This window comes from Pygocentrus nattereri, chromosome 30 (genome assembly GCF_015220715.1).
Source record: "Pygocentrus nattereri isolate fPygNat1 chromosome 30, fPygNat1.pri, whole genome shotgun sequence".
Classification (NCBI taxonomy): domain Eukaryota; kingdom Metazoa; phylum Chordata; class Actinopteri; order Characiformes; family Serrasalmidae; genus Pygocentrus; species Pygocentrus nattereri.
The window spans coordinates 1,385,001-1,410,095 of record NC_051240.1 but is presented as its reverse complement, the minus strand read 5'-3'; the positions used below and the strand labels follow the sequence as shown (position 1 = coordinate 1,410,095).

At 40.1% G+C, this 25,095-nt stretch overlaps 1 protein-coding gene across 2 annotated transcripts in view; it reads right to left on the bottom strand.

Moving 5' to 3' along the window:
• Positions 1–1,170: 1,170 nt before the first annotated feature.
• Positions 1,171–25,095, bottom strand: part of kdm6al (lysine (K)-specific demethylase 6A, like) — a 59,230-nt gene continuing 35,305 nt past the window's right edge. Inside the window, exons 12-29 of one of the 2 annotated variants that reach the window (XM_017712945.2) lie at positions 24,489–24,708; positions 23,509–23,643; positions 16,092–16,238; positions 15,908–15,979; positions 15,111–15,218; positions 11,204–11,524; positions 10,031–10,758; positions 8,814–8,943; positions 8,574–8,679; positions 7,946–8,151; positions 7,415–7,476; positions 7,235–7,309; positions 6,977–7,125; positions 6,469–6,771; positions 4,969–5,110; positions 2,772–2,898; positions 2,458–2,628; positions 1,171–2,275 (exon numbers count right to left, since the gene is read on the bottom strand). In XM_017712945.2, the coding sequence (XP_017568434.1) occupies positions 2,246–2,275; positions 2,458–2,628; positions 2,772–2,898; positions 4,969–5,110; positions 6,469–6,771; positions 6,977–7,125; positions 7,235–7,309; positions 7,415–7,476; positions 7,946–8,151; positions 8,574–8,679; positions 8,814–8,943; positions 10,031–10,758; positions 11,204–11,524; positions 15,111–15,218; positions 15,908–15,979; positions 16,092–16,238; positions 23,509–23,643; positions 24,489–24,708 (3,232 nt within the window). In that variant the 3' untranslated portion in view covers positions 1,171–2,245. The remainder of the gene's footprint in view (positions 2,276–2,457; positions 2,629–2,771; positions 2,899–4,968; positions 5,111–6,468; positions 6,772–6,976; positions 7,126–7,234; positions 7,310–7,414; positions 7,477–7,945; positions 8,152–8,573; positions 8,680–8,813; positions 8,944–10,030; positions 10,759–11,203; positions 11,525–15,110; positions 15,219–15,907; positions 15,980–16,091; positions 16,239–23,508; positions 23,644–24,488; positions 24,709–25,095) is intronic. The other variant, XM_017712946.2, reaches the window with a different exon arrangement.

The following is a 25,095-nucleotide window of genomic DNA, read 5'->3' as shown; positions in this document are numbered from 1 at the left end:
CTGGGTTTCAGATCCATCTTCTAAACATCAGTGTCAGATATTTGGAGGCGAGTACAGCACCAAAATTGAAGCGATGTCGTCAATTAAATGTTGAACTTGAATAAAAGAATTCTTTTAATTGAGTTGTTTTGTTGTTTATTCAAAATTAAAGATTTTTCATCGTTTGGTTTAGATATACAGGTTTTAACTATGATAATGTAATTTTTTCACAGCCTAAAATACAGGAAAAATATATAGCAAAGAAAAGATGCAGAGGTTTTAGCTGTTTGCTAAGGCATTATGCAGGTTCTTGCACCAAAACACCATTCTTGGTCATTACCTGGAGGCTCCCAGAACAGGATGGCCCTCCACTACAGAGGTGTATTGTCCACATGCAGGTAAACTAAACATAACTTCACTAAATGAGAACAAATGATCAAAATTTGGAAGAAGACTTTTTTTTTTTTTTAAACAAACTTAACTGGCTGTGATGGTAATTATGAGAAAAACGAAACCCTGCAATTAAAAACATTTACGTTAGTGAAACTGGCCAGCAGGAGGAAGACAATGTAATCCTGATTCATGTTTTCCCATTTCCAGTGAAATGCTCATCAATGATGACTCACCTCATATTAATGCACTTCTACCCATAAGCCTGTCATTATGACAGTTAGACAAAGACTGGTTGAGTGAAGCCTCTAGAAAGATGGAAATAAAGAAACACCTTAACAGCCTGTGATGAAAAATGGTCAACACTGATGCAGGCACTCAGAACAAGCTAGGATCTGAAGATAAATCAGCAAAGCTGGTAACCCAAGACATCTGCACAATACCATATTTAACGGACAAAGCATTTTTGCCGAGTGAAGTCTCAGGACATGTGTAGACTAAATAGCTGAAATCACACGTGTCCTTCCTTTAGATACGGAGGGCATCAAAGCCCCAAGTGCATGATTTTCAACTACACTGACAGTTTATTAAGTAAATTAGAGCTTGTTTAACTTGCATCATTTTAAATGGTCTAGGAAGCTTTTAAAATATCTTCCTGTACGATTCCTCTCAACACTTCCAACAGATATCCAAATGAACAAGGCAATAGTTTGTATACCCACAAAAAAAGGTTACATCATTCAACACGAGTGAAGTCAAAGAAACATCACACAGCATTTCATTCAAACAAAAACGTGCGTGGACATGTTGTGAACTTGTTTTAATAACTTGTAAAACATTCTTCAAACAATAAAACAATTTAATGGTTTCTGTACAACGCTTGCTAAGCAGTTTTATTTCTATATAGAAAATGCAGGAGTAGAGTTTAAATGACAAAACTCCTTCAAATTTAATGGCAGGTACTCTGGGAAAAATAACAGCATTCCATCAACAAATATCTTCAAGCAATAAATATGTATTTATAAATAGTGTAAATGTACATCAAGATTAGAAACAACCAAAGGGGGGAGGGGAATCACAATTTAAACTTTATTCTTTAGTCTATGTGCAATCCATTTTTCTTTGTGACTTGGCTTTTTTTTCTTCCTCAATTTTTCCTTTTTCTTACATAAACAAAAATATCGAACATCATGGTTTCAAAATAACAAGACAAAACTTAAAAGCAGTAAAAAATTATATCACCTAAATCTTCACATTACAAAGTTTTTTTTTGTTTTTTTTTTACATTTTTGTCTTATTTTTGTAGATTTTGCCATCCAAAGAAGTCGTAAAATTACTATCTACCATACAAAAAGACCAGCTAGGCTAGTGCTGCTCCCTCATGTAAGGGACGACCTTTGAGACACAAGGAAAAAGGATCATGTATCAGCCCATTAACAAAATACAAAAAAAAAAACGAAAGGAAAAAAGGGGAAAAGGGGGTGGGGAGGGGGACAGAATGTCTCAAGTCAGTAGTCAAGTCTTTTAAGTGACGATGCCAGTTGTGACAGACAATATGTACAAAACATTTTCCCATAATTTTCTCCCCCATGTTTTGATTTAACATCTGTAGAGAAGCAGAGCCGAGCCGTATAGAAGGGAGAGGTCTGGGGAGAGGAAGTGCATCCACTACCGCCCCCTGTAGGCCGACATGACGCGCTGCAGTTTATCAACGGGTTGCATAGACACACACAGCCACTTCAGCTGGCAGCCTTGGGCGGTCGCCATGGTCACCAGCCATGCACCAGACTGCCTCGACTTTCCTGAATATCAGAAATGGTCCATTTTTATAAAGTTCCTGTAATGTGACACTGTCCACACCTACAGAGTCTTAATGTCAAGATGAAGATGAATGCAGGGGAGGAGCCTGTAATACAGAAAAATGCAAGTTTTTTACCCCCCTAAAAAATGAACGTTTCAATGCATTCAACTTTCAAACTTTTCACTGTGTCAACATCCCACAAAGACAGTTAAGAAGCCATCAGTCCTACAAACAGTTCTCCCAGTCATTAATACAAACTCATTCTAATTAATAGGAACAGAACTTACTAATGAGAACTGGTCATAGACCTGCATGAGGTCCTCCATCCTGTACTGTTCTAGCACCACAAAGCCATCCAGGTCACTGCTGCCCTTGCGTGCACAGTCCTGGCAATGAACCACAAACGTCTTCCGGGAGTAGCTTTCACTCGTGACAAACAGAAGATTGAAAACTTCCACCTATAAAATGCAGTTTTATTTCATGTTAATTTAGCAGAAGCACTTGGACACTGAACGGCTTCAAAAATACAAAAATAATAATAAAAATAACAACAATAATAACACAACCACCACCACCACCACCACCGCATTAAATGACCCACCTCACAGATGGTGCAGTAACGTGCAGGTTCATCCCTGCTCCTTCCATGCCAAATTGTCTCCTTTCCTGAGGCCACCAGTGACTCCTTTACTGTCTGACACTGTTTCAGAGTCCGCAACAAGCAGAACCTGCAAAACCACAAGAGGCATAGCCATATTAAGTCTCTAGATACTGTCTGAATACGGTCTTTCATAACTCCTTGCATATCATCGCTATATGCATCGCTATCACTGAGATCACATTTACACACACACAAAAAAAAAAGCACTAAAGCTTTAGACGCCCCACACATTTCACTTTGCTGTCAAAGTGAGAGAAATACACTTTCAGCTGACTGAACAAGAAACTGCTGCTAGAGGTAAACGACCATGTGTAGAACAGTTCTGTCAAATCAAAATAATTAGCTTGGACACAATCGACGAGCACAAAGTAATTCAAATTCATGTGTACAGAAAAAAAAGCACAGAGTCTTCACAAAGATGTTCTGCACATGTTGCTGTTACAGCACTTGAGAAATCGGCGGTCTCTGCATACTAGGGGTCAACCTAATTTTTTTTTTTTTCATACTAAAGCTGATTATCAGTAGATGAAGCGACTGATGAGCAATATATGGGGCAGATATGCTGTAAACTGTTCATGGTGTCAAACTTTGAAGCAACGTAATTCCAACACAAAATAAACACTGGGTAGGTATACAGTTTAGCAACATATAAAAAAAACATCATTTTGATATTTTTAAATTAACACAGTATCTTCTTCTTTCGGCTGCTCCCCTTCATCTGCCTCCATCTTGCCCCATCCACTGCCTCCTCTACTTTCACACCAACCATCTCCATGTCCACCTTCACTACATCCATAAACCTTCTCTGAGGTCTACCTCTTCTCCTTCTACCCGGCAGCTCCATCTCCAACATTCTTTGCCCAATATATCCACTATTCCTCCTCAACACATGTCCAAGCCATCTCAACCTGGCCTCTCTGGCTTTATCTCCAAACTGCTCCACCTTCACTGTCCCTCTGATCTGCTCATTTCTAATCTTGTCCATCCTTGTCACTCCCAACGAAAATCTCAGCATCTTCATCTCCACCACCTCCAGCTTAGCCTCCTGTCTTTTAGACAGAGCCACAGTCTCCAAACCAAACATCATAGCAGGAGGCACTACTGTCTTGTAAACCTTCCCTTTCACTCTTGCTGCTCTCCTTCTGTCACACATCAGCCCTGACACCCGTCTCCACCCACTCCATCCTGCCTGCACCCTCTTCCTCACCTCTTTTCTACACTGTCCATTGCTCTGGATGGTTGACCCAAGATATTTGAAGTCATCCACCTTTACGACCTCTACTCCTTGCATCTTCACCTTTCCACCTGCCTCCCTCTCATTCACACACATGTATCCTCATTCATTAGTTACTCCTTCCATCTACTCAACACTCTGTTCACTCACTAGTACATTTCCCTCTCTATCCTTTATCAGCCTAACCTGCTTTCTCTAAACCACCTTAACTGTAGTTTCCCAGTCCTCAGGTGGCTCCTCACTGCCCCCAAGGGCCTGTTGCAATTTTTCCCTGAACTGCCTGCAACCATCCTCCTCCTTCAGCTTCCACCATCTAATCTTTGGCTCTGTCTTCACTCTCTTCCTCTCCTCTGTTTCTAACCTCATTCTACAGACAACCACCTATATACCTTTATAGTGCAACAACTATGCAGACTCTAAAATCTCCAGTTGTCACTGGGTGCACACGAGAATGAGTGAGTGAACTGTTACTGAGGGGGTTGACTTTTGGCAAATCACTGTTCTATTCACCCTAGACATATCGTTATCGCTTCACTCAGATAAACGCAGCTGTTTTTTAATATACTCATGAGTCTTTTTACCCACACCTCCTGTAAATATGCCAGAAAAAGAGTTTGACTGGTTTCTCTCGACACGTTGTGGATTTCTACCGATCAATAACACTGTGGGAAAGACACAGACAGGCTACTGAAGCTTTGACTGTACTAGATGTGTGTCACTTATTTTGACTAATCAAGTAAGGCTGTGGGCAGGATGCTGATATTGATCAATATCAGTTTTGATTATTGGTTGGGCCTTAACGCATACCTGTCTGGCTTTCCGGTATAAGAGAGCATTAGTCTGTCAGAAGAACACGGCATAAGAGAAAGCCAAACATCTTCAAGCTGTAATAACGACACTCACTTAATCATCTCAAAGAGCTTGTGGTCGGACACTTTAATGTTCCTTGCCATGTTCCAGGAAAGATGCACCATGGGAACTGCTGACTTGACGCTCTGGAGCTTGTTCCACTCGTAGCGTTCCACAGCCAGCTTGTACTGATGTGCTGTGGAGAACAAAAAGACTAAAGTCAGTTTTCTCTCCTGTGACTAGCCTACAGTAGGACTTGATTTTGAAAAGAAAAGAAAAGAAAAGAAAAAAAAAAAAAAAAAAAAAAAAAAAAACATAATTGCTATTTTTTAAGACCAACACTGTGAATGCAATTTTAAGTTATTTTCTTTGTATTACACTCCAGGCCTGTATTGGCGGTCTACATATTAAACGCCTACCAAACATAATAGTAATTTTTTTCCTACATTTAAAAAAAAAAAAAAAAAGGATGAAAATGATACCACTGAACATTAAAACTAGTTTCATAATTAACTAACAAAAACTTGAACCAAAAAAAACAAACCAACAAAAAAAAAAAACAATTCTGAGTTTTACATTATGGCATTTCTAAAAATCTGTAAACATATTGGTGATTAAGTCTGTGGACCATGTCAACCAAAAGCATTTATGCTGCAAAAGAAACACGGCTCTGTTTAAGAACCAAGTTCACTTTCAAGCTAAATAATAACCAATGCTAGATGAAATATTTTTTTAGATAAATAATTTGACAGTGACCACTGGTTGCTGATACCAGGACTACTTTAACTGGGTCTGTGCTCACTGCTGGCTTCAAAAACAAGTATTTACAACAGCAAAGAAAATAAATATGTTTAGTGAACATGCCTACAATTGTAAGCTTAAAATTTCTGTATTTGGCAGCTAAGGCACCTAAATTAAGAAACAACATTTCTAATCCCGTAGTCCATCGTATAATGGAAAACATATTTCTCTAACAAATAATAAAAATTTAGTCCTACTTAGCATTGATATTTCATGTGTATTTAAAGGCCACTCGCAACAACGTGTATCAAGTAAGAAAAAATAGCTAAAAGTGGTCTATAATGCACATTGGAACAAATTAAGTTACAATCTTAATTGATGGCAGGCATGGCTGATCAGTAAAATACAGTATTCAAAATACAGTCTTGAATGTGGACCGAGGACAAGTTTTTCTTGAAGCCAGACAGCTGCCAACAGCAGTTGTGTTTCTCATGAGCTCCTTCTCCTGAAACTCCTATCACATCCAGTGTTCACCGTCATTGGATTAAATTTCCTCTCTTAATATTTAAGATAGAGTTGTTAATCATGTGTTATATCACGGCTCTCATGATTCGCAAACTGCATTTTTAGAAGAAGTCACAATTCCTACGTAAAAACAACTAAAACATTCAGCTCTAACCTACAGAGCTACAAAGGAACAAGTTGTACCACAATCTGTCTTTTTACACAGACAGTCATTATCCAAAGAAGACAATTTATTCCTTATGTCACATATACAGTGTGTAACAGACTGATAAGCACCAACCAACATACCAGTCAATGGGCCCACATTCCAGGAGATGTTGTTGCACCAGCCAATGGCCTGGACCCAATGCACTGTGCCTGTGTTGAGCCATACCAGGTCTCCGGGCCGCTGGATGAACCGGTATACTGGCACATTGGCCTCATACAAGTCCTCTAGATTAGGCCACCATGAACCCATTAGGAAATTTATGTTGTTCTTTTCACAGAACTCACTCATCACTCCCCAGTATGGCTCAGGCACAGCAAACCACTCACAGTCCCCAGGCCCAATGTTAATGTTCACTGAGCAGAAGTTGTTGTTTTCTTGATGGCCTGAAAGAGGATTTAGGTTTAGTTACTACTGAGTAATCACTTACTACAGAGGTTTAGGTCCTCATTTATACACAGACCATGATTACTACTTCAGAAGAGGGGCACAGAATATTTCCTAAGATGGGTCCAAAAAAAAAAAGAAAAAAAAAAAAGGATGAGGTTGATGCAAGAAAGTATGCATATCTAGCCAAATAACACTACTGACCAGGTGTTCTACAGCCAGGGACCTTCATAAAGAGCTGAACAGTGTTCATGCCCAGGATGGTGTGGCCAACGTGGCTAAGCAAATTCCCAGCAGATACCACCCTAGCAAACGCAGGCAACTTGCTCAGCTCCTGTAACTGCAGCTTCCACCTGCAGGGGGAGCACACAACACACATTCAATGCAGGGTTTACTTCAGGTATCTGGTTTGATCAATTCAATGTAAATTCAACAATTCAACGGGTAAATGCATCCACTAACTTTTTCTCATCTGAAACATCAATATTTGTCCCAAACTTTATTTGCTTGAAAGGACCTTTTCTTCTTCTTGCAACACTAGTATGGAAAGAAGATGGGGAAATTCAATAAACACACAAATAAAGCATGGAGAAAACAATTTTTCCAATCAAAAACCACAACAAAGAAACCACACAAACATACTTTTCTGATGAAGACATCTCGGAGTCTGAGAGTTCCTTCTGGCCCTTCTTCTCATTCTCTTCCTAAAATACACAGATTACAATTAGAGAAGAAAAAAAAAAAAAAAAAAAAAAAAAAAAAAAACAACAACACCACAACGACAGTTATGACAACACCACCACAATGTAGATATGTAGCCGGTTCTAGAGATATACAAAATGTTACATAATTTTTGCCATTTAAAAATGAGACGTCTCACAGGATGAATACTGGAACTACTTATGAGGAGGAAACTTGCTAGATAGCTTTTTAAATGCGGTCTAAAATGCATATTTGAACTTTGGATCTAAAGAATAATAATTATCTGGATCTGGAATAGAACTAAAGGAAGTCCAATTTAAATTGGTGTGTGGGATCGTTAATGGTATGTGCAAAAACAATATTCTACTTCAAAACGACCATTTAATTTTGAATACACAAGTAATTTTAACAATGTGAAAATGGTAATTAACGCTGGCTTAGTGTTAGTACACTTATTTGCAAACGCCATACCCGCAGTGACTCCTGGAAGGATGCTGCCTGGTACTGGGCGTACTTGGCAATAGTGGTAAGGGAGCGGCTACTCTCACATCTCCACTGTTTCCTTGTGCCACTGGTGTCCCAGTTCTCGTCGGCTGGCTGGCACAACTGCGTACGCACCTCCACCAGGTGCTCGGGGTTAGCCTCTACTAAAGTTTTAGTAGAAAACAGACCCAGGTCTGCAGAGACAAGTGAAGAGTAGATGGTGAAAGGAGGTAGAAGGGTTCAGTATATGTGCACAAAATTTCATGAAAATGTAACAGAAGGCATTTGTCTGTTTAACCATCAATCAGTAAACACTAGTCTTAACACTTGGTTTCAGATCAAAGTCAGAAGCCATCCATCCATCCATCCATCCATCCATCCATCCATCAGAAGATACAGACAATAATACTACCCCATCTTTGACCTTCTTTAAGCATGTCACTCAACCATACCATTTTACTGTCTTGGATTACTATTTAAAAATGTTAGATTCACTGGAAATATGACAAATTTACACAGGCAATAAAAAGCAAAAACTAAAATGCACACAAAACACAATCAGTAAGGTTAAATGGCATTTTGTTGATTTTGCAAGACTAAAAGGATGAGCACTAACCCAGTTTGAGAGCTCCTGCCAGGCCACGGATGACGGTAACTGGGTTGGATGGGTTGGTGCAGAATTGGTGCAGTGGGGGGAAGAACGCATCTCTCTTGTTCTCCAACTGCAACACAGAAATAAGATAATGCCACAATAGCTAAAACAAGGATGTTATTCATCTACCAATTAAAGTATAAACAATTTCACATGTCTTTCTTGTTTGTATGTCTTGCAATTAAACAGTCGTCGTGTACTCACGTAGATGCTGGGGGTGGGGGGGTTGAGTTTGTCCTTCGGCAGTGGGGGTGATGGAGGAGGAGGAAGCCGGGGTGGCGGGCACTTATCTAGGAGGATGCTGCTGCTCGACAGACCATTCTTCCCAAGGTTTCTGCATAATCAGGAGAGGTGTAAACCGAAAGTCATAAGACATGAAACAGCAATTTAGTCATCTATTACAACAAAGCATGCTAGGGATATGGTGCTTTCTACCTGGGTTAAAGTCTACATGAATCAGAAATCATGGTGCATAGATGACATTTCATGGCCAAATACAGTATTACGGAGGGTCACTCATGTTAGGTAATCATTTTCACTAGAAAACAGATGACTGTGGTGTGAGGGAGATGTGCAAAGTATTTTTAGTTATTTGTCCACTGGGCTACAGTGACATCTCCAAAATAAGACGGCAAAAGTCACTACACTTCAGTTAAAGATTATGGGGAAACAATAATTTTGACATCTAAATGTAATGAGGAACAACGCTTAATACGGTCAGAGACATGCTATCACATACAAAAGGTAAATTTTCATTCCAGGTTGATGTTAAAATAAGCTCTATGATAGAGCAACTCTCCATGGGCAAGGCTGAAAACAGTTGAATGTAGGTTGAGTCAGCTCATATACAATTGCAAACCACCTGTAAAATTACATTTCTGGATTCCAACGAGATTTTGAGACGACGAGAGTCCCTACCAAGGAAAAGTGAATTTTCCTTGCCTTTTTTAATTAAGAGTTTGATGTAGGTTAACACACGAAAACTAAGCTGCAAAGGCAGTCAATTGACTTTCTGGTAGGTCACGAAAACCTCCACATTCACATATATCCACCTATCAGCCTACAGGAGTTTAGCTCTGTCTGCTCAACCTGAAGTTATAAGTAGTGCCTTTCAGCAGAGATGATTTTTTTATTATAGGATCCAGCACAATACAGAGCAGCTAATCAGAACAGAGATCATTATACATACATCAGTCTTAAATGCACTGTAACAAAAACAGCCTGCTTGATTAAGTGATAGAGATTAGACGATTGTTATGTAAAAATCTATTATTGTTTGTTATTTAAATCCAAATTAACGTGCACTTCATGGAGAAAAACAGAAAACAAATGTAGGACATGGGTCTTTTAGAAAGCAAATGACTAATTATGACCTACTACAAAGGGAAGACATATGATGAGCACAAGAACGCTCAACTCACCTGCAGGCTTTGAGGATGTCTGAAGATGTCGGATAGATGGACACTGTCGACGATGAGTGAGAGGGTCTATGGGGAGGTGCCGGTTTGAGACAAACCTCTGGTGGTTCAGCCTTCAATGGGCTCTGAGAGTCCTCAGAACAAACTCCTCCTCCACTCCCATTAACGGTGACAGCAGGTGGGGGTCCCGGTGTGGTGGAGCCAGGCTTGTTAAGGCTGGCTGTTAGCTCATTGGCGCGGGGTGATGGGGAAGTGGTGGAAAGGGCTGAAGCTGGGGAGGAGGCGGCCGAGCTGCCTGGAGCAGGCAGCGTGACAGCTGGGTGGATGTGGTTGACCCTAGGGCCCGTGGCGGGGCTCTCCTTGCATGCCAATAGGGCAGAGAGCTGGGGATTGTCTGAGGAGTGGGTGGCTGGCGAACCAGAGGTGGAGGTGGATGTGGGGGTGTGGCTGGGGCTATGGTGGTTAGCGGCAGTGGAACCGTTGCCCTGTGGGTGGTCACTCTCTTTGGTCAGGGGGGCACCTGAGGTAGCTGTGTGTACGGAGGAGGATGCAGGAGAGGAGGCTGAGGAAGGGGTGGGCGATGACAGGTGATTGACAGCAGGCTCAGAGGGGTCAACATGGGTCGTGGAGGAATGTCCAACCTGATTGTGAGGGCCACCGTCGGCCGAAGCGCTGGAAGAGAGAGCCCGGTCTCCATTAGGACCTGCCCAATGCGAACCTTTCTGAAGCCCCTGTAGAACGAAAGAGAAAGATGGGATCTTAAAAACGAATGCATTTATTTTCCTGTACAAAGTCACAATACCTATGATTAGAAGTTTGTAAGCACATCACAATTAAAAAACAAAAAGCAACGATGAGCATGGTGGTGGAGGATGATATCAGCTGCATTTAATGATGCCTTCTGCAACTACATTATATGAACACTAAAGTTCACCATCAATTAATGCATACCAACATGTTCAATGTCACTTCACTCTACCAACACCAGGCCTCCTGCCTCTCCATTAGTAGGTTATGAACAATATTTTGTTAATTTAAATTTTGTCAAAAAATGTTAAGAATGTTCAATCGCTAATCCAGTGATTCACATCAGGATCCAATACAATAAAGGAATATTTACAAAGACTGTAGGTAGACAATTTAAAAACAACAGGGCAGCAGCGAGTGAGGGCTGACCTGAGTGGAGTTGAGATGCTGGCTCTTCCATGTGTCGCTCGGGCTTGTGCAGTTGTGAGGTAGTGCGTTAGGGTGCAGGTAAGGCACGTCTCCGTTGGTTCCCGTTCCCGGCATGTGATTATTGCCGACAGAGGATGGGTGAGGGCCGGTGCGGGGGACTGAACTGGGGCTGGCAGAGAAGGGCCCATTGGCTAGCGGCTGAGCAGTACAGGGAGGGCGCACTGCAGGGCCGCGGGAGTGGATCTGCACAGGCAGTGAAGGACCAGCCGTTGGGCCATTGGGGAGGGTTGGCCGCACCTGCCCAGACGCATTTTGTCTCATCTATGCAAGAAAAACAAATTAAGGATCTCTGTCTCTTCACAGACAGTATACAACATCTGCTCAGACTGGCAGATTTTCAGCAGTAGTAAAGAGGAAAAAAACAAAAAATAAAAAAATAAATAAATTTGGTTAACTTAAAAAGTAGAAATACATGTATAAATCGTGACATGCAAAAGTTTGGACACCTTACATGAGTTAATGCTTAACATCTCCTTTGGCAGATTTAACAGCTTGCAAACACTTTTTGTAGCCAGTTGTTATTCTCCCACTTTTCGTTGCAGAACACTTGTATTTCTGCCATGACATGAGCAGTCTTAAATGCACAGCATGTTTAAGATCTACTCAAACATTTTCAGTGCTGCTCAATTCACTGGATTATAAGGGCCTTCCTAAAAGCTTCCGCTTGCATTCCATGTAGTAGCTCGTGGTGGATTTTGAGGTATGTTTTGAATCACTGTCCTGTTACAGAAACCAGTGCTAGTTTCAGCTTTAATGCTTGACTGTCACATATACTTCCAGAATTTGTTGATATTAAGTTGAATCCATGCTTCCATCTACCTTGGCTGTTTTCACTGGCTGATACCAACCCTATGCTTAAAGTCAAGGTGTTCTTTTCATCAAATGCTGCTCCCCACCTGTTCCCAACACACCTCTGGTGACCCTGACCAAAAACTTCAGATGGTGACTTTTGTGATGTCGCAGACAAATTCATCAACCTATTCTTAAGTTTGTTCTTAATTGTGTTCTTGAGAAAAGTCCTAAGAAAGTCTATTCAGACTATTCAGAGTCAGATTCATGATGTAATTTTAATCTGCAGACCTGTTCATAACTTTGTGTTCTTGAATGTATGAAGATTCTGTTCTTACCTAACAGCAAATCCCAAATAAGAAAACAGTGAATATCACAATCTATGGGAAAACTGCGGAAGTGGGTTTTAAGAGGTTTCTTCTCAAGAATGGTTGGTGAATAAGCCTCAATGGTTCCTTCTGATGACTGTTAATGTTAATGACCTGTCAATGCAGGTCATACTTTCAACCAACACTGCAACAGCAGAATGAAGCACGACCACTCCTGGCTCAGCTATGCTTTCCTGCAGATCCCTTGCTGTCATATGAGTGTTTTGCTTTGCCTTCTTGAGCAACATACAAGCAGTTCTATGCGAGACTTTCTTGGTCTTCACAAATGTCCCTTTGACTTCCACAGCTCCCTTTAACCAACATTAAAGGATTTCAGACCATGAAAGCTGCAAACTGGAAGTCATCTGTTATCTTTTTATTGTTTCGCTTTTAGATCCTCAGCCACCTGCTTAAGCCTCGGATACATTACATGACTTTTAAAGACTACAAAAAGACTTTTTTTGAGAGACGGAAATACTGGGGAGCACACAGTAAAAAATTAAGGATCATACACTACAGAATTGAAGCATTTCATATTATTAAAGCATTTTACGAACTTGAACACCTGAGGTTGTGGATGTAAAGATGTGATCAGTGTGGCAGTTTGAGAGTTTTAGGTGGGCGCAGGCACCCAGTTTCGCTCATGCCTTAAACTAAGTATATTAAAAGTTTTGCTACACAAGGGAACGTCTACAGCCCACTGTATCTGTGAGTCATTCTATAGTCCGAGTTATGCCCATATTAGGAACTCCAAGTCTAAGCTCATTTTTTCTGTATATTGCACACCACATTGAATAAAAATGTTCAGAGCCTGATATGTTTTGTTCTGCGTTTATGCAACTGTGCATCAAATTGACTTCACTAAGCAACGCAAAATTAGGTGGCTGTGTCCTGAGGAGGTGCTCTATCTGATCATGATGTTCTACCCCAGCACATGTTTACAGGTATAACCATAGATAAAACCTTTAGGTAGGACATTTTGACAGGCCAAAACTCCTTATGAAAAATAGCACCAGTGTTAAAACTATGAGGCTGAATTTAGTTTCTTTTCTGCCAGCTTCTTGTTTGAATGTTACCAATACTGACCAGGGTATATTTTCGTTTCTTCATCTGAATTTACATGACCAAATTGCAAGGCAAATTATTCAATAACTGCATGAAATTAACATAAAATAAAAATACATTATTATTTTTGTATTTACATTTTTTTAAAGTTTCCCTCAAATTAACAGAAATGCATTTAATAATCATACACATATTGCTATATGCTTACAATTTACTGCTGAAAACCAAAAATCCTAGACAGTCTGTATTTTTTTTATTTTTATTAAAACTTTCACAGGTTATCACTGAAAAGACACCACCAGCTTTTAGCTTATAGCCCAGACTTGTGGAAAAATCTGTCGACTTGTAAGACAAAAAAAAAAAAAAAAAAAGTTCAGCTACTTTTATTATAAGGGTTTAAAATTACCCATCTATTTACATTACCCATCTATTTGAGTGTAAAGAAGACAATTACATCTATATGACACCCACTTTTGGAATGTAGTTTAAGAAATAAAAAAGTTATGAAGAACATGACGAAGTGCCTTTTGGAACCACCGGTGGTCTCAAGGAGTTGAAAAGGTTAAATGGTGCAGCAGTTTCGATTTTTTAGCTTATATTTTAGCTTTTAGTTTTCAGCTTTCACAAACATTAGCAAACGGGACAAAACAAAGGACCTGTTGGTTCTGTGAAACAGTGAAGATAAGTTAAATGTTAGGTGTCAAGCGGAAATAGATAAACCTCCTCATATCATGCCTTTCAACTCTCCATAAAGCTGAGGTCAGCTTCTTATTCGCCAGCTGCTCGTTCAAATGTTCCTGTCCCACGTTAAATGGCGCAGCAGTTCAGAACGTAACTGCTACGCTATTTATGGTGGAACGGGGAGTCGAATGTGAAGCTGGCAAATGTCCTGAAAAAAGGTCCTCAGAAAAAATGTAGCCAGCATTAAAATAATTAGGATACTTTGACAGCCTAATATTACTGGTCATCCCCTTATAAGCTAATTTAGGCTGAGTCTGTACTGAATTGGCCTGAGTGCATCCAAGTTTCTAGATCTTTTCAAATCAAGCGGAAGTATCTATGATGTTTCAGTGAGTATCAGATAAACACAGGAAAAACCTGCCCTCCGTCTGTACATGGGAATATGCTACCACACTGACGAAGCGTGCTTAAGGAGGCTTAACATTTTATGTACCACAGGGTGCGACAGACGATTCTTCTGAAACCCTATTCGTTCTGGCCATAGAGAAATCAAGCTTCGGCCCAGAGTTTCTTGTATGGGCATACAAACTACAAAATGCCAACACAATTACAGTGGTCTCACTTTTATAATTATTAGCTGCACTTACTTTTGCACCTGGAAGGTTCAAGTTTTGCAAATGGCACAATTACTATTCAAGTCTAGTTCATCAAATATTAAGTAATTCTGCATAAACATCTGTTGAAAAGTGTTAATCTATAAACTAGATCACTGTGTAGGCTTTATACACAAAAAATACAGAAAAATGTTTGGCAAGAGACACCCCAGCTTTTGTTCATATTCATACTGTTCATATTGGGTTTGAAAACAAATAAAGAATCAGCTTTTCATGAATCTTTGCAGAAAACTCCTAATAAGCTGCTATTATCCAAAATTGAAAGTATACCTGTTGCTGGTGCAATTGCATGGCTGAGAGCTGTGCTTCCAGCTGCTCCAACCTCTGCATCTGCACGGGCTTCAGATTTGCCTTGTTGGCCCGCAACTGCTCCAACAGCTTAAAAAAAAAAAAAAGCCAGGAGAACATGAGATTAGGAAGGAGCAGCACTTCAGTTACAGACAGAAACTGGGTTAAATCTTACTAGAGGTGCATGATGCTTGCAATCATTGCTGATAACACAAATGTGATACAACCTGAGAAGATAGGATTCGATGCAATTTGACTGCCTTTCTACTAGGGACATTACAATCAAGTTTTTTCGAACCCTGCGCTGTTCTGAATATTTTTCATGTTAAGAATCAGACCCAAGTTCCGATCCAGTCCAATCTTTAATTCTATAGTTAATACAGTCTCCTCATTTCTGCAAAATACGCTACCAATAATACTACTTTACAATTATTTTACTGATTAAGTACACAATGTGACAAGCCAGACTGATTTGGGTGTTTTTAAATTTTTTAATAAACCTGTTAACCCTGTACAGCGTGTTTAATACTGGCATACCTGATGTTTTGATTAGCAGTTACCATTTTTATTCTGCAGTAAAATCACTTTATATTATATATACACACACACACACACACACACACACACACACACACACATACATACATATATATATAATGTGTATGTGTGTATATGTATGTATATATACATATATATATATATACACATACACACACACACACACACACACACACACACACACACACACATACATACGTCCACTTGACAAGTCTGCTCACCTGTAGTTTCTGAGGCGACAAGTACCAACTTGGAGTCTGTTGTGCTGGGCTACTGCCCCACTCTGCAGAACTCTACAAAGAAACAAACAAATATTGTATTTCAATGACCTGCTGATATTATGGGCGAGATGATAATGAAGTGTGTTTGTTATGACGCACTTCAGAAAGAGTGACTGCTATATACCTTGGCAGGGCTGGATGTCCTTTTTCTCTTGGCTGGGCTGGACTGCTCTTCTCCATGGCCAAGAGGGCTCACATGGGGGGGCAGGGACTGCCCAGAGCCATGTGCCCCAGTTAGACCCCCTCCTGCACTGGGGTGGGGTTTACACGCCTGGGAAGAATTAAAGCAAGAAAGTGATAAGCGTAACAAGACAGCACAAAGAAGAATAAAAAAGGCAGATAAGACAGAAGAAAAGGGAGAAACAGAAGGGAGAAAGAGAAGGTAGATGTCTGTGAATGCTTGTGTAAATGCAAAGGGACTGAATTGGTAAATTAACAAGACCATGCTCTCATTTGTCAGAGCACTGCACTCTGAATAAAAAGCAAGGATGTCTAGGCAGATCATTTCAAGTAATGCACATGTGGCCACCAGAAAGTTTTACCACAGCAATTTTACCACAGCAGTTAAAGCTTTAAAATGTCTAATAAAACACAACTAAGACATCATCTTCCTCTCTTATTCAGCCACATAATCAAACACCTGGTGCTTACGCTCCTATACTCTTAAAGCAGGGCTGAACAACCACAAGAAAGCAAAAGGAAAAGAATCAAAGTGCATAAATTAATATCCAGTGTACTCCAGAGGTTTTTCAATCCAGCACAGGTGATTTCCCTCCTCAAACACACCTAATTCAACACGTGTTAAGTGCCAGATTCAGTGGGTGTGTAATTAGGGCAACTACCAAAATGCTGAAAACAAATCGTCCAGGACCAGAGCTGTGCTCCCCTGTCTTAAGGTCTTATTTTAGAATATAATCTACATCATACAGACCAACCAGCAATGCAAGTTAATAACCAATTAATCACTAACCAAAAATTTTTTTTTTAAAATTTCAACCAACGTTCAACAACAAAGTATATTTAATTTTATTTCATTTCCAAATGCACAACTACAAATGTTGAAGCGTTCAAGACCACTTTTTAAGATGACAGCACAACTTGATATGTTCCATTTCAAAGGCAAACCATATCATGAGGGAAAAAAAGTGTAATGCACAGAGGAGGAAGGAAAATCACACAAGTGTGCAAAATTATAGAAGATTGTGTGGTGGATGACAAAGGCTTCTGAGAGCTACTAAGGTACACAGAGTCAAAGCTGAAGTTTGTATTCGTTCTAACTTGTGCTACTGATAAGTCATGAATAAATCACAACTTCAGAGGACAGAGCTTTCAGTAGTCCCTCATCGAGTATTCCAGTTTATTTAATCAATTTTCTGGTCATATGATCATGGACATACAGCTGTCAAGCCCATTGGTTTAAACAACCACGTTTTTATTTATGGGCTGTGTGCTTCATACACACACTCATGCCTAGCCCATCCATCAGTACTACAATCCACGGTCCATAAAAGGAACAATTTTTAATATCCAAGTGCAGAAATAAAGAATTCAATTGATGTGTGCACATATTACGTATTCTACAATGGCTCTGAATGTCTCTCAGCCAATCACACAGATATAAAAAGCAGAACTGTGTTTCACAACTCATATTTTGATGAGATGCAACTTTGATTTTAGGCTTGTCAGTTAATGAATAACTGCTGAGGCCTGGTTATTGCTCGTAAGATTTTGCCAAAGATTTACATCTCCAAGACCAACTGTAAAGTGAATGAAAATGGCCCGTCCACTTTCAGTATGCAAGAAACTGCATAAAGCAAATCGATGAAAAAAAAAACTAGCAGAGCGCACTAAAGTGATGTGTACCACTGAACTCCTAATTTACTATTAGATAATGCAAGATTAATCTATGTAATCCATATTCTGTATCACTGTAAGAGCCACAACATAATTGCTTTGTGTTATGTACTTTATTTGTCCTACAAGGGAAATGTGTCATTTTGCTGCCTAATTATGCCCAATCTGGAATCACGGGGCAACCAGGTATTCATAATCAGTCGTGGGATTTAAACCCACAACCTTCCAAATTAAACTGGTATCGCATCTGAATCAAGATATTAGCCAAAGACTTTAATAGTTATTGGATTGACATTTAACAAGTCACATGTTCAAACAAAGATATTAGAATATGTCTACAAGTTCTGATTAAACAACGCTACTGCGCCAAGCTGGAGTGCTCTAATACAGGCTGCCAGCTGTTTAACCTTTGAGTAGAAACCCTACACTCAGAGAGCGCCATATTGACACCTCCGGCATTTAGAATCGAAGCCAAATCAATATTTATTCCATCAAATTTACATTCTACAGACCAGAAGGGGCCAGTTGAAAATAATATATTGTTCCCTGTAATACTAAAATTAGGGCACACCCAAACAGTATTTCACAAGATTAGAATACTTGCTGATATTTCGGAACGAGTATTTTTATATCAGTTCTCCAAATCACATTTAAAACATTAAAAAAAGTTCTTCCGAAGTCATCAATCTGACGGAACAGACGGGATTCCAAGTTTAATGAATATTCCAGTTCACATCAGCGGCACTAGACGCGACTAAACATGCTTTTTTTCACTTTAGTGAGAGTGAAACGTAAACTTCATAGACAAACGTCTGTCAGACAGTTTCACTGTCTAGTGCGTCTCTTTAAATGTGATCTTTTTTAGTGTGTTAGTTACCAGTTGTGCATGGGGAAGACTTCCCTGTTAAAGCAGTGAAAACTTATTTCGTCACAAAAAAAACATCTGCGATCAAATTCTAAACATGCTGTAAACTTGGTTAATTAGAAGAGAGAGGGAGAAAAACAAGCAGTAAGCAGAATCAGAGACAGCGTGGATTGGATACATAGTGGTGTGCCGGTAAAGATCACTATACCCACATAGTTGCAGCGCAGTTTGGTGCAGTGTGAGAAGTGCGATGGATGTCTGGCATGAATTTATAATGCATTAAGCAATTTTCTACTTCTCTTAACATATTTTGGGGGATTTTGTGGACTGGATTGGTTCACCGAACAGTTTAGTTCTCTCTCTGGCCTCACTTTTTCAACTTCTATTGTCACTCAGGTGGTCCGTCAGGGTTCTATCCTCAGACCTCTTCATCACTTACTCTTCTCTTTATCATTTACATTCTCCTTTTTAGACAGATCAGACCAAAGGCCTCAGACAGTAAGAATCTTGTTTATCTGAGATTAAACACGGTCATTTTCCCAATTTAGTAATATCCAGTTCCGTCCACTAGATAAGCTAGTCACTTCATCTTTTCCAAACTGTTGCTAATGCAACATCACTGTATAGCTGAACATGCTTGGAGGAGAACTCTACCTGCCAATTCTGTTAGGCCAGCTAACAGACGCCTGTGCTGGCTAGCGCTTCTCTGATTGTGAGAAGAGGAAGAGCGACAGACAGAGCCACCCAGAGTGAGCGAGACCAACTCCACTCTCTTGCACGCCCAGCCATGGACAGTTCCAGCATCACCGGGGATTGAACCTGCAATCTCCTAATGATGGGGCCAATACTTTCCACCACTTTGGAGCTCCATTTACTTATTTTCAAACATTTTGTTTCAAAAGAAGTCTCAAGACTTTGGATGACTGCATTCCTTTTGGTCACTACTTGTTTGGCTTATTAAAAAAAGTTTCCAGGTACTAAATATAAAAATGAATACCAATGTGATGAACAAATACTTATTCAAATTAATATGGGGATTTATTGGGCCAAATGACTGAATAATGAAAAAGTAGATTTAGCATGTTCTCAAAAAAGCTCAGACGACTGCACTTCGCTCAGAAGCTGCAAGTTTTGCAATAATCACTCAACCTGAGAAGTTTTAGAACAACCACATAGCCTGAATGCCAAGTGACATTTCAGCATTACAAGCCAAGTTGAGGACACGAGCTTAGTCACAGACGGAGCCAGCATTTCCATAGAATTTTTTTTCCCAAAATCTGGATTACAGAGTGTATCTGCCAGCAACACACGGAACTGCTAGTGATCATACGGTTTTCTAAAGAGCACTGTAGTAGCTGTATGTCAATGCAAAGCAAAAGGGCAAGAACCAGACTGTATAAATTGATAACTAATCCATGTCAGAGGTGTTTGTTGATTTTTGTGCTCAAGTACACCAGATTCACCTCCTCTGTTAATGGGCTTTTCTCTCGTTTCTGGGGTCGACATTTTTCCGGTTTGGGAAGTTCTGTGTAAAATCATTTCCATTTGAGTTTTTAATTTTTTATCTGATGAGCTCAAAAAGCAGTGGTTAATTGCAACGATAAGGAGAGAGAAGCTGACATTCAAAACGGCACGTATGTGTGCAGCGCTCATTTCAACCCGCTGGACATCTAAGTTACAGTGAAGGGAAAAACTAAAGGGGCGCAGCACCACGTCGCTTCAGTTGGAGTGAAAGAACAAGAGAGTGTGTATAGCAGACAGATGGCCCGCCTTGGAGACTCTTTAGTAAAGGAGGAGGCACACATACATGCATGATACGTTGGAGAAAGAACAAGCCTCGGAGGACAGGCACACATACATACATACATACATACATACATATATATATATATATATATATATATATACACACACACACACATACACATACACACACACACACGCGCTATATAAGAGACAACCATTACTTACATTGTGTGTGGAATGCTGTTATTAAAACACACCTCTCAGACTTCAAAACCAACCGCTGTAGTCCGCTCCCGTTTTAATTTCTACACTTTATTTTCGTTCAGCTTTGTACTACATTTTAAAAGTCATATGCATGGAGTTTGTTCTCCATGTCTGCATGCTTTTTTTGTTACGGACCTAAATCATGGTGAGGGTACGAGACCCTCGAGACCGGTATCAAAGAACTTCTGTGACCCAGGTGATAGCAGGTGGTTAGTGGAAAGATGTGGCTACGCGCGATGCATACAGTATAAATCTAATAGTGAATTAGCTTATAAAACAGTAAATCTAACTGCATAAATTAAAATGGGTTCGTGAACTGCAACGGTGTAACAATGACCTGGTTAAACTCCTTCAACTTCTATGAAGTTTTTGGACCACTAGTCTGTGGTTCCTCGCTTTTCTAGATAGGGTTATCCGAGCCCTTACACGGATCTCGCCATCTACAACATTGGACACTGAGAATGATCTAATTTACCACAATTATTCACGTTAGACATCGTTTATTTACTTCTTAAACAGACATTACTTGATCTCTACATACCTACTTTACATTACTCATCTGTCTGTGACGATAAGTAAGGTAACGTTAGCTAGCTACACCACTGGGAACCAGCTAACGATCTACCTTCATTATCAGAAATAAACTGCTCAAAAAAGAATTTATATCCCTTATCGAGTTTTGCACGTTTGTTGCTTGACAACTGTTCCACAATTCTGACCACATCATCCTGCTTAAAGCTTGGGAGTTCAGCCAAAGATGATGAATAATAAAACGCTGCCATATTCGTAGCAGCGCAGTAACCGGAAATAAGATTACACATAACCTCCCCCGGAACTTCGACCCCTCATCCGGGCATGAAAAATGCCTATGGTGAGGTTTAGTGGATGTGCCCGAGTAGGAGAATAAATAAAAGCTGTGCTTGATATGGGTCCTCCTGGAGCAAAGTTGATAAGCATGGCTTTAAGGTAACATTTATGGGGCTGGAACTACTTATTGACTTACTGATAATTATTGCTACAGGCCATGAAATCTTTTTTTCTTCTCCAGTTTGCATGCAAGAGCACAGCGGGTTCCAATCAATTATCCAAAACTCCAGTCCTGGAGTTGCACGTGATGCAGTAAGCAGTCCTGTTCTCCACAGCATGAGCAAATGGCACAGAGCAACACTACAAGCAGTACTTTCTTCTTAAATTTAGCTTAATGGGTAGTTGTTCTGTGGCATTTCTCCACAAAAATGTTTTGCTCTGATCAATCACATCAAATCAAATGCTTAAATGTGCGGGGAAAGATGCAGAGGAAGAAAAATGGTTCCATCAAGTGTAAGTCCAACAAAGTTACCGTTTTCATTTGGCCAGTGTCACTCAAAGACACAGAGAATGGTAAGCAGCCCACTGCGCTAAAAAGCTCAATAAACAGGAAAGAGAGCTGTGCATGATGGATCTCAAACCCTCAGCTCAGAGTGCCAAGCGTTAAAATGGGTGAATAATCTACAGAAGATTTATGCCTATATGTACAAAGGGCTAGCCTGTCGTTTTGCCAATTCATTTCTTTTTCCCCCCTTCATGGATGCAAATTTACCAGTATTACATAAATACATTACAACTGAATAAGGCACTTACCCATTTTTACCCATCTAAATAAACTGCGATGTGTCAAGTATACCCATTTAGTATTTAGGCAGGAAAAGCATTTATAAAAGCTCATGTGGCTGCAAAACTGACAGAATTTCATCTGTGAAGGTAAGGACAAAGTTTTTAAAACAACAGAAGGCTACAAGGCTCCCAAGTCTGATTCTAATTAGAATTGCTCAAACAAGACTCAAACTGTATGTAGACAGGAATGGCAGGACAGAATTCAATGTTTAACATGATAACCTGCCAAAATGTTGAACTATGCTTTAAACTGATGCTGCAGAGGATTTTCTGGATTTTTACAAGACTGAATCAGTGGGTAGAGAATATTTATTTGAGAAAACATGAAAACTGATATGGTTAATAAACCTACCTTTCAGAGTAAAGGGGGGGAAATGACAAAAATAAAGCCAACATTTACCATGACTGCATCAGTATCAATGAAAAGGTTCATTGTACTGTGCCATTAATGAAAACACCCATATACACGCATTCACACACGCACACAATCAAACTACCGAACTCAACTACGCCAATGTTCCGGGGAGGTGTTGCAGCACTTAGGGCCCTCTGTTGTGTAATGGTTGCAGGTTTCTATGCCTGTCAAACATGTACTCAGAGTAATGAAATATTTCATCCTGTTAAACTATCCTAAATGGACTCCAAGGAAGTAAGAGAACTCGCTAGCAATTAAGCCAGGATGAAAATGTTCCCAAGGGGTTCATTTTACTTTTCTGGTTTCGACTTGTTCGAAGTTTGACTTGAGAGTTAGAAAAAAAGGTTAGGAGGCCATTTAAGAGTTCTGTGACAGGAAACGATTCAACTCTGAACACACATTTAACACAGGTCTAAACAGAAAATCTAAGGCTACACTAGTGAAGCTCAAACACAAACCACACTCCGGTTTCATTTTATTTCAGTGGAGTGATTTAATACAGGAGCATTGAAAAAACAAGTTCTACTTGATGGGGCTCACAATGCATGTGTTTAAAGTTTTAGTTTAGCCCGTTAAAATGTCAGGAAGATCAGCACACCTGGTAACCGGTATGTTGAGACAGAAGCATGGTTGAAGTGGTTGAGCCATATGTCAGAGTTGTGAGCTGCATGTACGTGTATGTGCATGTTTAGGAAGATGGGTCAAGGGTTATAGTGTTCAGGGTGTGCGACTATCTGGGCTCACCTGCTGGGCTGTGTTCTGGACGCCCTGTCTTGAGGTAAGCTCTGCGGGGATTGGGAGGCTCCATGCTTCCTCAATACTAGGAAGCATTTTACTTTTACTCTGTAGACTAGTGTGTTGAAGGTTACACAATTGAGCCTAAAACGAAAACGCGTGAAAAACATATTTAAACAGCCATCTAAGGTTGGGCGACGGAACAGTTGATATAGATCTGTGGCTTTAGGACTACACACTAGAAGTTTTAAGAGGTTCATCTAGGTCAAACAAATGAGGACCCAGATCACACTAACCAGTCTAGCTGTAGTGTAGTAATAATCACTGCCAAGGAGACTTCAAATTTATAATGCATACAATGTAAAGCTTGAAGTCCTACTGTCATTAAATCATGAAAACATGACTCATTCATACATACAAAGAATGGGGAGGATAAAAGAAATCTGTAACTTAAATGAGAAAATAAAATGTAATGATCAGAACTAAAGGATGTCCACAGAGTCACACCACTCTCACTCACTCACTGACACCCAAATACATGCGCACACACAACCACACTCTCTCAAACCTGGCAGTAAAAATGAAACAAAATCAAATTCAGCATGTTTACACATGGAAATGGCAAGTTTGCGGCCACACTGGGATTTCACTGCTTTACTAGTCAAGACACTATCGTTTCTATACAGGCAACCGGTCAGTGTCTCAAATGTCCCTTTGTGTATATTTACTCAGTACAAGCTTTCTTCTACTTAGAGCATCATTAAATAAACAGACCCCAAGTCGCAATGAGTAGACAAACGATTGCTCACAGCAGTGTACTTAAAGGCAATTTGACAGCCTGTGCAAACACACCAAATTCATTTTTGATTGAAATTCACTGCCAGTTTAAGGCTTGGAGAGCAAGACCTCTGCACTGCAGCTCGTCAGTGCTGAAATCTGGATGCTACACAGTAGATAACAGGTGTCTGTTGATCTGCCGTCCATCTTACCTGCAAGTATTTGATGCGGGCGGTAAGCGCCGCCGTGTTGCTGCAGCCCTTGCTGCGTGTGGCATTAATGTAGCACTTAATCGCGTCCTGTGGCTGGTTACAAGACTCATATAGCGTGCCTAGGTCCATCCAGGCTGCAGCATGACTATGGTCCAATTGCACAGCACAGATGTATGCCTGTAGAGCATCCATGGGCTGATTCTGCTGCTGATACAGCACCCTAAGCATGAGATTTAAATAAATAAATAAATAGGCTGTACATAAAATATATGCTTGCAAAAATATACAAATCCTCTTCCTCTACAGGGAACAAGCTCATTGTCAATCTGACTTTTTTCCTGCAAATTTTTGTGCATAAATGTTATTTACTTGCTGAGTTAAAAACAAAAAATGAGCCATAACTTTTAGGCGCCCAAACTTCAGTGCATGTGGAAGTGGTGCACGTGGCATGGGTGACCTGCACATCTGTGAAGGCACCATTAATGCTGAATGACACATACAGGTTTTGGAGCATTATATGCTGCCATCTAGATGATGTCTTTTCAGGGAAGGCCTTGCTTATTTCAGCAAGACAAAACCTTCTGCATGTATTTAAACAGCACTGCTC